Source organism: Saccostrea cucullata, unplaced genomic scaffold (assembly GCF_032062105.1).
Source record: "Saccostrea cucullata isolate Sc308-1 unplaced genomic scaffold, CSIRO_AGI_Scuc_v1 ctg71, whole genome shotgun sequence".
Taxonomy (NCBI): domain Eukaryota; kingdom Metazoa; phylum Mollusca; class Bivalvia; order Ostreida; family Ostreidae; genus Saccostrea; species Saccostrea cuccullata.
In genome coordinates this window covers 538487-551664 of record NW_026936410.1, presented here as the reverse complement: position 1 = coordinate 551664, position 13178 = coordinate 538487, and the positions used below count along the sequence as shown (strand labels likewise).

Here is a 13178-nt window from a genome sequence, read left to right as displayed (position 1 = left end):
CTTACATGTACTAGTATTTGTACATTTAAGAATTGATATCTGAACTTAAAAATCGTTTTAATACTTAGTTTTTTCCTAATATTTACCGATATAGCTGCAGATTTTATTATGTGTATATTTAGTTAGTGATCGTTTGTTCATATTTTTATTTAATGCTTATTTGTACATTAAAGAATTGATATATAAAGTTAAAATTTGGTTTAAACTAATACTTAGTTATTTCCTAATATTTACCGATTTTAGGTGCAGATTATTATGCCTTTCGGGTCTTCTAAATTTTAGATACTTCTGAACAAGGAAATGGAAGGCCTTTCTAAAATCAACACTAAAAACTGTATATATGATTGGGTTAAGGGCTGAATTGACATATCCTAGAAATGTTATTCCCATCTCTACACCAGGAGGTAAGTTGCACGAGGTGCAGAATGGAACAGTCACGTACATAATGAAAAACGGGAGCCAGCAAAGAACAAACACACCTACAATTATCCCCAGAGTACGGGCAGCCTTCCGTTCCTTCGATAACGAAATCTTTTGTCTCTGGTTGAAGAAGTTCTCCATAGTGTTGGCATGTTCGACGATTCTTTCATTGAGAAGATGGTTTGAATGATTTGGTGTGGTATTATAGCTGAATTCACGATTATGCTGTTCATTGTTTTCGTTACTGTCTTCAGAGATCTGTTCCGCTGTTAAATTTGGTGATGGAGGTGATCTGTTCTTCAAGAGAGCCATTTTAGAGGCGGCTGAAGCTTTTGCTCTTTTTCGGAGCCTCTCTCTGGTCGCAAAAAAAATTTTGATATAAACAAAAGTCATGATAATGAGAGGTATAAAGAACGATCCAAATGAGGAATATATGATATAACCTTTTTCTCCTGTTAAACTACATTGTTGAGTATTTTCTTTGTATAAGCTGTTATTTGGATTGTCAATCCATCCAAACAGAGGTGGTACACTTATTACTGCACTGACCACCCAAGCTGCCACAATCATGAGAAGAACACGTGTCATGGTGCGTTTTTGTGCATAACTGAGAGGATCGTGTATGGCAAAGTATCTGTCCAGAGCAATGACACATAGGTTTAATATTGATGCAGTGCACAGCAGCACATCACAAGTCACCCAAAAGTTACACATCGGTCCTCCAAATTTCCAGCTACCACGGAGTTTGTTCGAGATATGAAGCGGCATTACAAGTATTGCAACCATCAAATCAGCCACCGCTAAAGAAATTAAGAAAACGTTTTGGACATTTCGTAGCGGTTTGTACGTCAAAATTGCTAAAACGACAAATATGTTTCCCAAAATTATTACTATTATTGTTAAAATCATAAGAAAAGTCAGGAGATAATCTTCAACACACTGCATAAAACCTGAAGCATCGGTTTCGTTGGTTAAGGAAGCGTTGCCTCCAACCATGATGGCTTCCCGGAGCTCCACTGGCAGGATCCGCGACAAATCGAAGCTTATTACATGATAATTAGAGTCCAGATAAAACTCTGAATGTTTCGCTGGTGACAGCCATCTCTCCTTGAAGATTGGCAGAACAATGCTCACCTCCTTTAAGTAAGCCTGCTATTGATTGAGGTTTTATATGATAAAATATCTCTCTGGGTTTATCCATCTCCAGCACACGAGCACAACGGACAATTCCACACATGAACAATTTGATTTGCCCTTGAATCTAAACTCATCAAATCATAAAACTAGATTATTGAACGTTATTTATTCTTGTATTTCATTTATGTACACGAGTATTTGAATTAAATTGAATAGAATAGGATTAGGATTTGATTTTTTTTACCTTCTTGTACTAAACTGTTTATCCTAATGGTAAAATTATTTTAACAGAAATTTGGTTTGTTGTATTCAAACTTTTTATTTACAAATCAATGCACGCAAGAAATAATTTGATAACCTAATGAAAGAAATGTATTGTTGATCTCTTTATAAAGGAAGAAATTGTACCATCACAGCTATGATAAACCATTACTTTTTTGTAAAAAACGAGCATATTGATTATTTTCATATAAAGTGTTCAGTAAGTCTTCAATTAAATGCTAGAAAAAAAATATTGAGCAAAATTTTATGATAATTTGATTATCTTTTCTTGTTTGTATAGCAAAATTTCGCAGCCTACATTAAATTTAAGTCACGTAAATGTTTCCCCTTTTTAAAGAGAAATTATCAAAACTTTTTACACCAATTATTTGGTCATTATTTACACACTGAATTATGTACGGATGTTCCTGTTATTTCCCGATCGTGACAAAAAGTACACGGTGAGTGTGATTATTTGGCAGAGATGCTTAGTACTCCATGGCACCTTATGCCTCCTCTGATGTTTTAAAGGTCCGTGTTTGCTCTACTGCTGATTTGTACTGTTTGGATATACTTTTGAGGTTGAAAACTGTTTGTTATCTTATCTTTTTCTATTTTATTACAAATCAATTTTCATTTTTATTTAACTATAAACTTTTTTAAAGAAATTGGAAAGAATTTTAGCAATTATATCAACAAGCCGAAGGGAAGAATAAAGTCTCAGTTAATTCTTATCAAACTTACATTTATTTCTAAAGTCGAATATGTTTTATGAAAGCATGTAAATAAAGTTTTTCGAAAGAAAGACAGTGTTTTCTTTCTTCTCAATAAAAATCTCTTGGAGCAAAGTCAGATTTGTCCAATACATGTACCTGACCTTCAGTCAATAAGTCTACAATTTTACGAAGTATTGACAAGAAAGGCGCACGACTGTCAAAGGTTTCTGATGAATGATTGTCTATTTCTAATCGCTTTCAAACATCTTTAGATTTTTATGTCTCATTGCTGCTTCCTTGCATATTTTGTCATAACAAGCCTTTGATGTTCCTTTATACGATACCATATTTGCAATCGCTGTTTGATAAAGGGATTACTTGAAATCCTTTCTTAGGTGGATATGTGTATAAGTAACGCATCTCTGGTTTTCTCACGCTCCATCAGGACAAAGAATGACATATGATAAGATGAATCGATGACAAATATTTAAATTAGCAATTTTTTAAATAAAAATCTTTGATATTTTTCAGCTTTCATTTCATTTCATTACACAATAAAGAACACGTGTGTTTAATTAAAACTTCAGTGACTCTAATTTTTTGTCTTTCGTTTAATTTACCGACTAACGCGGTGGTGTATTGGTGTCTTGATAATTCTTGTCTGGACAAATTTCAATAAAAAATTTAAAATTGCCAAATTTTGAAAGTTGAAAAAAAATTAGTTTTAAAATTCTTATCTGATAATTATTTTATAAATTTAAGCCGGGCAATGCCTACTCCCTATCGAATTATGTATAGAAAATATTCGTATGTTTGAATCAAAATTGATATTAGCAGTTTACTTTTTCATATAATTATATACATCTTTTCATTTACTGACTTCATTTTTTTAGTAAGCAAAAGATTTTAATTAATTTTATGTATATGAAATTAAAGCTTGAGTTATTGGGGATGGGGTTTAGGATCAATTACCTTATTTTAATCCTAGACACCATTGTCTTAATTTACAGCCAATCAGCGTGGCTTCTCCTAATCACGTGACCATTGTTTTATTTTTTTACCAAAGGAGAAAGCCACACAAATTTACAAGGAAATTTTTTTTATCGAAAAACCCTCCATCCATCCCCCTTTCTTCCACCGTCTTATATTATATTTGTTATATATGTACTTGTATTAGTGTTCATATTTATTTGTTTGGCGTTTATTTTCTTTTAACCCACCCTTTTTTGATGAAAGGCATATCAGTGCCTCCTTTATGATATATGTAATTTTAGGGGGTCAGATTGCATAATATGTTACCAAAGATTTTTGTATTCTTTCAAAGTTTTTTCTAGTCTTGTCTGACCCCCTTATACATGTTATAATATGTTTATATTTCGTTTTGCGTGATTTACTTCAATAAATGACATTTTTTCACTTTCACTACTGTTGTTATTTTAATTTTAATCCATCAAAAAACTAGCTCAGTTGACTTGGCTTCGGTCTTGCATAATAACAGAGGAACATAAGTAATATTCATCAAATCTAACTTTGCGTTTGTTTTATCTGAAGCACAAATTGAACAGTATATTTTTTAATTAAAGGTTAGAATACACTCTTTTTTGTTGGAGATTTTTATTTCCTTGTTTGTTAGGTTTGTTTTTGTCCTCGTTTGATGTTTGTACTTTTCTTTGTTAGTATTTTTATTTTTGTCTTAGATAACAGTATTATGTTTGTTATTTGTTTTGTTTTGTTTTGTTTTTTTTTTTTTTTTCTCTGTGGTATCTTTTATCTCAAATTCACCTGGATATATATCGTATCGACATAAGAATGGAAATTTACTGGAACTTGCTAAGTATCTTTGTAAGGATTATATGAAGTTTCGGAATCCAAAATTCCCGTACTAACAATTTACCAAAGAAAGCATTTTATTATTTTAAAAAATAAAACCCACAGGATAACATTTCAAACCAGAGGTACTGTGAGCAGTGAGCTCATGAAATGATACCACTGCCTTCCATATGATTATCTTGTTTTGCTCTAGGAGACCCCAAATAAGTGTCAGATCAAAAAGTAAAATAGAAGGTAACAATGGCATTATGTTAGAAAGAATCTGTGAAAGTTTCATTAAATTTTATTCTCTTGTATAGGAGGAATTGCGGATGAGAGATGGGTACCATTCAATACTGAGTATTATAGAAAAAATGGTCAGTGTCAATGTTTTGCTATGGGAAACCTGAAATAGGTCTCCGATCAAAAAGTAAAATAGGAGGTGCACAATGGCACTAATGTGACAAAGAATATGTGAAAGTTAAATTTCATTCAGCGGTATAAGAGGAGTTGCGGATAAGAAATGGGTACCCCAAAGCGTAACAAACGGACGGACGGACGGATGGACGTACAGACAGACGGAATGGACTATGGAAAAGTTATAACATTTCTAAAGAGCATTGCCATCAGGCATTTCAGACATATAAGGATTATTGCTGCAAGAAATTCTAAACTCCAATCACTATATACCCTCCCACTTCTCAAGCGGGAGTATAATGAAGTGCAAGAAAAAGCAGTCTTCAGTTCGCATCTGGTTACAGTTATAATTCCTTAAAGTATTTAATCTTGGTCTAAGGCGGAATACAGGTAATATGAACGAAATGAAAGGCTGTATAGTTAAGATTGATCAAAATGGCTCGCGCAGGCATCGTGCAATGTGTCATTTATCGAACCTCTCATCCATGAAACAATATTCCTTCATTAATTTTTCTCTTGATTTAAACGAATCCTTCTAATCAGATGTCTTGTCAATGTAGCATGTACATGTACCAATTAGTAAGAAGGTCTTACTGTAAAAAAGCTGGAGATTTCCATGTACAAGGGAGGTTAATCTCCTACGAGCCTTTCTTTATTTCTTATACTGTGTAGCAGTACACAACTTGATCGTTCTTGTTCCATTTTCAAATTCTTACAAATGTTTGCGTTGAAGGAAAACCATACTTGTATTTGCTGTTTTTTAAATGAAGAATGATGGCATTTAATTATATTTGACTTATTAAGTACAGTGTTTGTACTTGATAAAGAATAATTACTGCTTTCTTTGCTGCCATTTCGATACAATCACTTTCTCAGCAAGTATAATCTATCATTATGTCAAAGTTGATTGCTGTATTTCAAACCAATTGCAAGACCATTATTTTCATTATTTATTTGAATTGTCTACAGAATTACCGTTTGCTGGAACATGTACATGCACAGGGAGCACATGTACACGGCTGGCCTGACTAGTCCTCAATGGATCTAATCCTAAATCTGATATGTTTAGAGCTCCGTTTTTGCTCTCCACCTAATTTGTCTTCGTTCAATGGACTTTTAAGCATGATTACAATTCATTATTTTAATATTTTATTTTAAGAATTCAAACTACATTTTAGTTAAATGTAAACAATACATTGTATGTAAATAAAGTTTAGAGGTATTAGTATATGCCTTTATAAGATTAAAACAATTTTAATTGGTTTGTTTCCTGGGCGAAAATTGATGACAACATCATCTTCATCTTATTCCTATCATTTATTTATATGGTGTCAAGTGAAGAACACCCGCGTGACCATTGGAATGTCAGCATTTTCTGAAGGCCAAAGTATTGGTTATTTCATAACTGATGGTGTTCTAATGACAGGAGTGTAGAACTGGGTTCCACTGAGATTTCAAACCAACATCACACTGTCGACAACATGCAATACAGAGTTTATTTAATGGCAACAAAGTTCATTGACCAGTAGTATGTTTAAATATTTATGTATGTTGGTGTCACTTCTTTTAGTACAAGCATGAAAACACTGTTTTTACATTCTATTGTTTTTATTCACTCCTGAAACTAAACTTCGCATTCGGTGTATAGGTGAACATAGTTTTGAATGTTTTTAAAACATCCAAAAGAACCAAAATGAATTTGAATTACCATAAATATATGTGTTAGATTCCGAAACTTCATAAGAATCCTTACAAACAGAGATACATAGTGGGTTCGAGTAAATGTTCAGCCAAACCTCTTTCTTTACTCCTCACTAAGATATTAACAGTGAAGGAGAAGCTTCAAGAGTACGGTGCAACAATATATTCAAGTAGTGGTGTAAATCAGATGTGGATACTTAAAAATTCCAAGGAACTTTTACCAAAATCAACAGCTTAAAAAGTTTTCAACTTTATCCACAACCATTCCCCACGAGAAATTAAAGTCCGGCCTTTTTAAAAAAAAATTGACAGCTGCTTTTTCAATAAAAATGGAAGTCATAAATTTACTTTCCTTGTCAATGGTCATTTGCAAACTTATTCTGGTAAAAAAAAACATTCTGATTAAACACACAAAACTCTGAAGTTAACATCAAAGAGATGCTTGAGATTCAGATTGACAATATCTATGTTGTTTTGGAGACCAGGTCTTCCAACAATCTACTGAGTATTGGAAATTTTATGGGTACCAGTTACGCCCCGTTATTAGCAGACCTATTTTTGTTTTCATATGAAGCAGAATTTGTGCAAAATCTAGAGCGTGAAAAAAAGAAAACACTTGCTGTGGTCTTCAACTCGACATTTAGATATACATGTATTATACTTTCATGTAAATTACTTGAATCTGATTCGCCGAGAAACATTTGTTAAAAAATACTATTACCCGCTAAACAATGAAGTCACGCCCTCCTGCGTAGCAACAGTCAACATTGCTTGACGACGGGTGATATTCCAAAAAATAGCGACTGCGCAGAATTTATGCGCGCACGGTTCACTGTTATATATTTGTATAAAACATTCACTCAGTATAATATAATAAATATTGCATGTAGTTGAGTGTAACATTGAAAATTTTCACCCCTTGAAAACCATTGTTAACCTTGGCTGCGCCTCGGTTGACAATACATGTAGTTTTCTTGGGGTGAGTGTTACACTTAACTACATGCAATATTTATATAATATCGACGACGTCTGTCAATTAACAATGGTAATTTCCATTCTTATGTCGATACGATATATTCTGGTGAGCTTGAGATAAAAGATACCACAGAGTCTGACACATCTGTTTCATATTTGGATCTTTTATTTGAAGAAGACGTTAATGGTAATCTAACAACCAAGCTCTAGGATAAACGCGATGACTAACTTTTCTATCGTCAACTTCCCTTACTTATGCAGCAATATACCTTCATCACCTGCATCCGGAGTTTATATATCTCAGTTGATTCGATACGCAAGCACATGCTCTATGTATGAACAATTTCCAAAACTAGGTAAATTATTGACAAACAAGTGTATTAAACAAGAATATAGGCATTCTTGTTTAAAGTCATCATTTGGTAAGATCTATGGTCGATACAATGACCTAGTCAGCAAATACAATTTATCATTGAGTCAATGCTAACTGACGTTTTTCATACTAATTTTTAGTCTATTATTTATACACTGAATTGACGACGGATTTTTCCGTTATTGTCCAGTTATGACAAGGACCACACGGCGGGTGTCCTCATTCCTCCATGGCATCTGATCCCACCTCTGATGTTTTTATTAGATCTTTGTTTGCTCTGCTCCTATTTTGTATTGTTTTATGGACTTTTGAACTTGAATATTGTTTGTTATCTCCATATGTTTCACATATACATGAATACATTGGCGTCGGAAGCAAATTGAAAGGGAAGCTAAGTGAAAGAGAAAAAAAAATCAAACCTACAAAAAAAAAACTTGACAAGCAAAAATAAAGGGGATGTGTCCATTGTCCAAACATGTAAATCCCATTTCGTGGTGGTGGTGGTAGTGGTGGTGGTGGGGTAGGATCGAACTTCGTTCAGTACCAAATTCTTTTTTTCCAAACACTACCACATACCCTTTTCTGTCCTAATCTGCAACGTGCCTGTTGAAAATGTTCAGTGCCTATATTAGGTCTATCTTTGCAAAAAAAGTGGGGGGCTAAGCCCCGCTAGCACCCCCCCCCCCGGTTCCGACGCCTATGTGAATATGAAGACAAGTATTTATACAGCACACTACAATTTTCTTTTTTCAGATTACATAAAATGTTGAGAAAACGAACAGCATTCACGCTCAAAAGGCCACTCAAACAATATATATCAGGAGCAGAGCAAACAGGGGCCTCTAAAACAACAGAGGTGAAAGGTGGAGGAGAAAGCATATTAAATTATATGCATTCAAGGTATAATAGTGTTCTATTGTTTTGCTCAGTTTTATTTAATTTGTGATCTCGTTTAAATGGTTCGGTTGTAAATTAAAATCATTTATGGAAAGTTCGACCGAACAGTTGATTTGAATTTGTTGCAAAGAAGATCTTAAAAATATTTAAACTAGTTCTGTAAATTGTCCACAAGCTTTCTAAAAGCTTTCAAGGAATGCAGGAAAAAAGATGATGTCAATAATGCTTATTCCAATGAGCCTGTCATTCCACTGCATACAGAATATATGGAATCAAGGTAAGGATTTAAAAAGTTTCAGTGAATTGAGATATTGAGAAGAAAAACTGATCAAGAGAAACGTGAAAGATATGATCAGATGCGCCGTAGATTGCATAAATAAAGATCACTATTTTTAATTCACATTTTTTTATTAACTACATTTAATGATGATGTGTAGAAGGAGATTATGAGTTTTCGTCGAGAAATGAAAATCTTAATTATACATTTCTTAGAGAGAAATATTGATTAGACATATCATCACTATCTAACACTACGACAATACTCGAGCGCATGCTCAGTGATATGGAAGATAATTGGAAGATTATTTTTATACAAGTATTTTCCTTTGATTTAAGATTTTTGAATTTTTTCCTTAAATTCGATTGACAAATGTTACAATATATTTTAATAAATTTTTAATATTTTTTAATTCATTTTTATTTATCAATTATTTATTGTTACATCACTTGAAGATTGTTAGCAATCCATATATAGATTGAAATAGGTTGAGATAATGAACAGTGCTCGTGCTCAAAAGTCCATGATACAATACAAAAGAGGAATGGGCAAACACGGATCTCAAAAACAGCAGGGGTTGGATCAGGTGCCATGGAGGAATGAGTTTGCATTCCCTGCCGACAGGTTGCACCCACCTTGGATCCTTGCCAAGTTCGAAAAAAATCAATGGACAACTATGTGTATAATTAATGACCTAACAATCAGTATGAAAAGTGTCAGTCAGCCTTTGACTTTATAATAAATTGTTTTGCTGACAATGTCATCATGTTGTATCAACCATAGAACTTACGAAATGATGGCTGCTGATTTTCTTGCTTTATCCACTTTTTGTCAATAATCTGTCTTGTTTTAGAAATTGTTCATACGAAGAACATGATCAACTGAGAGATATAAACTACGTATGCAGGTGACAAAGGTATATTGCTGCATAAGTTATGGAAGCTGACGATTGAAAAGTTAAAGTCATCATGTTTATTATGAAGCTTTGTTGTTAGATAACCATTAACGTCTTTTTTAGTAAAAGATCCAAATATGAAACAAATGTGTCAGACTCTGTACATATGTTTTTTTTTAATTTCAAGCTCACCGGGATATATTGTGTCGACATAAGAATGGAAATAACTATTGTTCATTGAAAATACGTCGTCGATATATCTAATTTTCGAGTTTTAGGCCACAGCAAATGTATTCCGCTTTTCACGTAAAAAAGATTTTCAACAAATTTTGTTTCATATGAATACGAAAATATGTCTGTTAATAACGGGATGCAGTTGGTACCCATGATAATTCCAATAGATTTAAATATTAACATCAGATTTACACTCTTTGAATACTGTACAGCTGTATATTGTTACACAGTACTCCTGAAGTTTCTCCTTCACTACTGATATTTTAGTTAGGAGTAATGAAAGAGGAAGAAAGTTCATTGATATATTAAAGCCTAATAAAGTATATTTTTGATAATATAGCTATGGAAAATCAATGTTATGATTCAAAGAAATTTAGCCTTTTTAAAGTGTAGAATGATGGTTCAAAGAAAATTGGCCTAACATTTTTAGAGGTATAGAAAGTCCAGTGTGATGATTATGTAAGGTTGACCAGTTAGAAGGTATAAAGAAATGAAACCTTATTTATGGATATAGAACGATTAGTTACAATAATACAAAGACATGTTTCATTTCTTCTACAAACGATTACACCTGTCTTTCTATACATGTATCATGAAAAAGATACTCTCCATTTCTTAGGACTAATATTATACTGGCCCCAGGATCATGAAACAGACTTAGACTTAAGTTCAATTTTCAATCCCTGTAAAATGTTTATTTATGATTGAATTTATCTCAAAATTTGCAAATAACAACACCTTTGTGAACCAAAATTGAGAAAAAAAAATTAATTTTGATCTGCTTTCTTCAAGAGCATTTAAGTTTTATACATGTATAAAGATTTTGACTCAAGCGTAAGATGTTTCATGATCCCAGGGCCTGGTCTCTCTATATCACTTATAAAATACGCTCCATATCTTTGAAATATTTTACTAGTCTTTCTATATCACCAAAAAGATACGCTCCATTTCTTTGAACTATTTTACTAGTCTTCCTTTATCACCAAAAAAAGATAGACTCCTTTTTTTTACCCGTTATACTGTTTTTTTTACATCACTAAATAGATGGGTTCCATTTCTTTAAACTATTACATGCTGGTCTTCTTATAATGTATCACTAAAAGAACGTATTATGGTTCAAAGAAATGGAACCTGTCTTTTTAATGATAAATGAAGCAATTATAAGGAGTTCAAAGAAATGAAACAATGAAATAGAAAATTCATTCTTGGTAAGAAAGGTACCACAATTGTTTACAACCAGACTCAAGTACTGTATATCAAGCTTAGAATCAGAAAAAGTATTTGATTTTTTTTACTTGAACATTATATTGATTTTAAAGAAAAATGAAAAGCTACGTTAAAGGCTTGTTACTTGCATGCATGTATAGTTCATGTAGTCTTACACCTTTTAAGATACAGCATTGGGTTTGACGTTAAGATTTTTAGGTTTTTTAAAATGGTTTTTATTATTATTTTCTGTTTTAAATAAATGCCTCCATTTCTACATGTCTACTATCTGATTAAGGAAAGGCATCCGTACCAAAACACGGATAAAAAGGCTTCAAAGCTTAGATGATAAGGAACGCTATGATGAATGGCCTTCCGTCGTTCGAGGTGGCAGGGACGTCTTCATCATACTATTGTAATTAATTGAGTACGTATTAATACCATTTGATAGTTTTCGCTTGACCGAACTTCTCCTAATTAATTTCCTGTAATTTTTATCACAGACAAAAAAGTATCGTGCGGCATAGAGCATCGCAGGTTTCTGCTTCGATCTCTCGTTGCTCTGATTGGTTTTATAGATTGCTAATATTATTAGACTCGGGGTTCAGTGATAGGCCAATAAAAGACAAAACAGCTCACAAAATGGTCAAGAAAAACAGCGTCGATACAATTTGTCACTCACTGTGCTGCTTCTACTAGCACCATTTGCCTGTTAAATGTCAATTACATGGTATCCCTTAAGTTGATTTATTGACGAATTAGTACACAACGCAAACAGAGGAGAAACAAAACAAAAAATTATCTAGGAGGTGTAAAAGTTCGTGCCAATACACGTAGACCTTTGCAGCTCCTGATAAATTCGATTACGTGCAATGTTCACGGCATGCTGAATTAGATTAGTCAACTTTTGGCAGGTTAATTTGGACATACAATTTATTTTTTCTTCTTTGTAAATTGGATTTTCTAAGTTGTTAATGACGACAGGAACTCTTGGTTCTTGTGTGTGAATACCATACATAAATTGCTTTTGGAGGGGATTAAAAAACGTTCGTTCTTTAGGGGTTAAGCGTAGGTCATAGGCAAAACAAAGTCGTTTTCAAGAAAGCAATAACGTAATTATACATTATTGTGCGTTGCGGTGTTCTTCGCAGGCTCGACACGTGGTGATTTCCAATTTAGTTGGTCCCCGTGGACCTTCTCGTCATCAATCAAACAACAATCTACACTACTATAAGGTGTCCAGTCACTGGGAGATATTTCATTTCTGGACAATGATAGCACATTATACCAACATATTAGCGCGGCTTTTTACAGCCGTATGTGCGTATTCCCCTTAAAGTCTTGTAATCTTTTCTTTTCCAAATATTAGAAATAAAACTATGTAGTCAAGTTGTCAAAGATTCTCACGTTTTACAATACAAATCTATGTATGCAAATCCCTAAGGTTGTAAAGGTATTGGAAATAAGATGGTTAACTAAATCAAGGCTTAGACAAGAATACTAACGCATCCTTTTTAAGCGCTAAGCGCAGCGCACAGCGCTTTCTGTCAGCGTAAATCTACTTCCGTTCTGGATCCAGCGCCACTATAAGCAAGTTAGATAACTCCACTTGTTATTCAAGTACTTGAAGTAGGGAACTAGGATTAAATAGTTTATGTAAAGATGTGTCTCAGCTGTGTTGCCGATTCTTAATGAAGACTTAATTAAATAAAAAACGAAATAAAATAATAATGGATACCTTCATGAAGATTTATTAATACTTGATATTAATACTGTATTTTCTTTCTTGGACTCTTGAATTATTAATCATTGAAATAGCAGAAATATTATAGGCAATTATTTTCAGTATTCCTTTTTAAC

The 13178-nt window shown here is 33.1% G+C and overlaps 1 protein-coding gene across 1 annotated transcript; it reads right to left on the bottom strand.

Annotated features, from left to right (window-relative positions):
* Positions 1-216: 216 nt before the first annotated feature.
* On the bottom strand, positions 217-5614 carry LOC134245545 (probable G-protein coupled receptor No18). The gene is made up of 2 exons (XM_062727827.1): positions 5597-5614; positions 217-1572 (listed from the first exon to the last, which is right to left on the bottom strand). Exons 1-2 carry the CDS (start codon positions 5612-5614, stop codon positions 217-219), a joined length of 1374 nt encoding a protein of 457 aa, XP_062583811.1.
* Positions 5615-13178: the final 7564 nt, after the last annotated feature.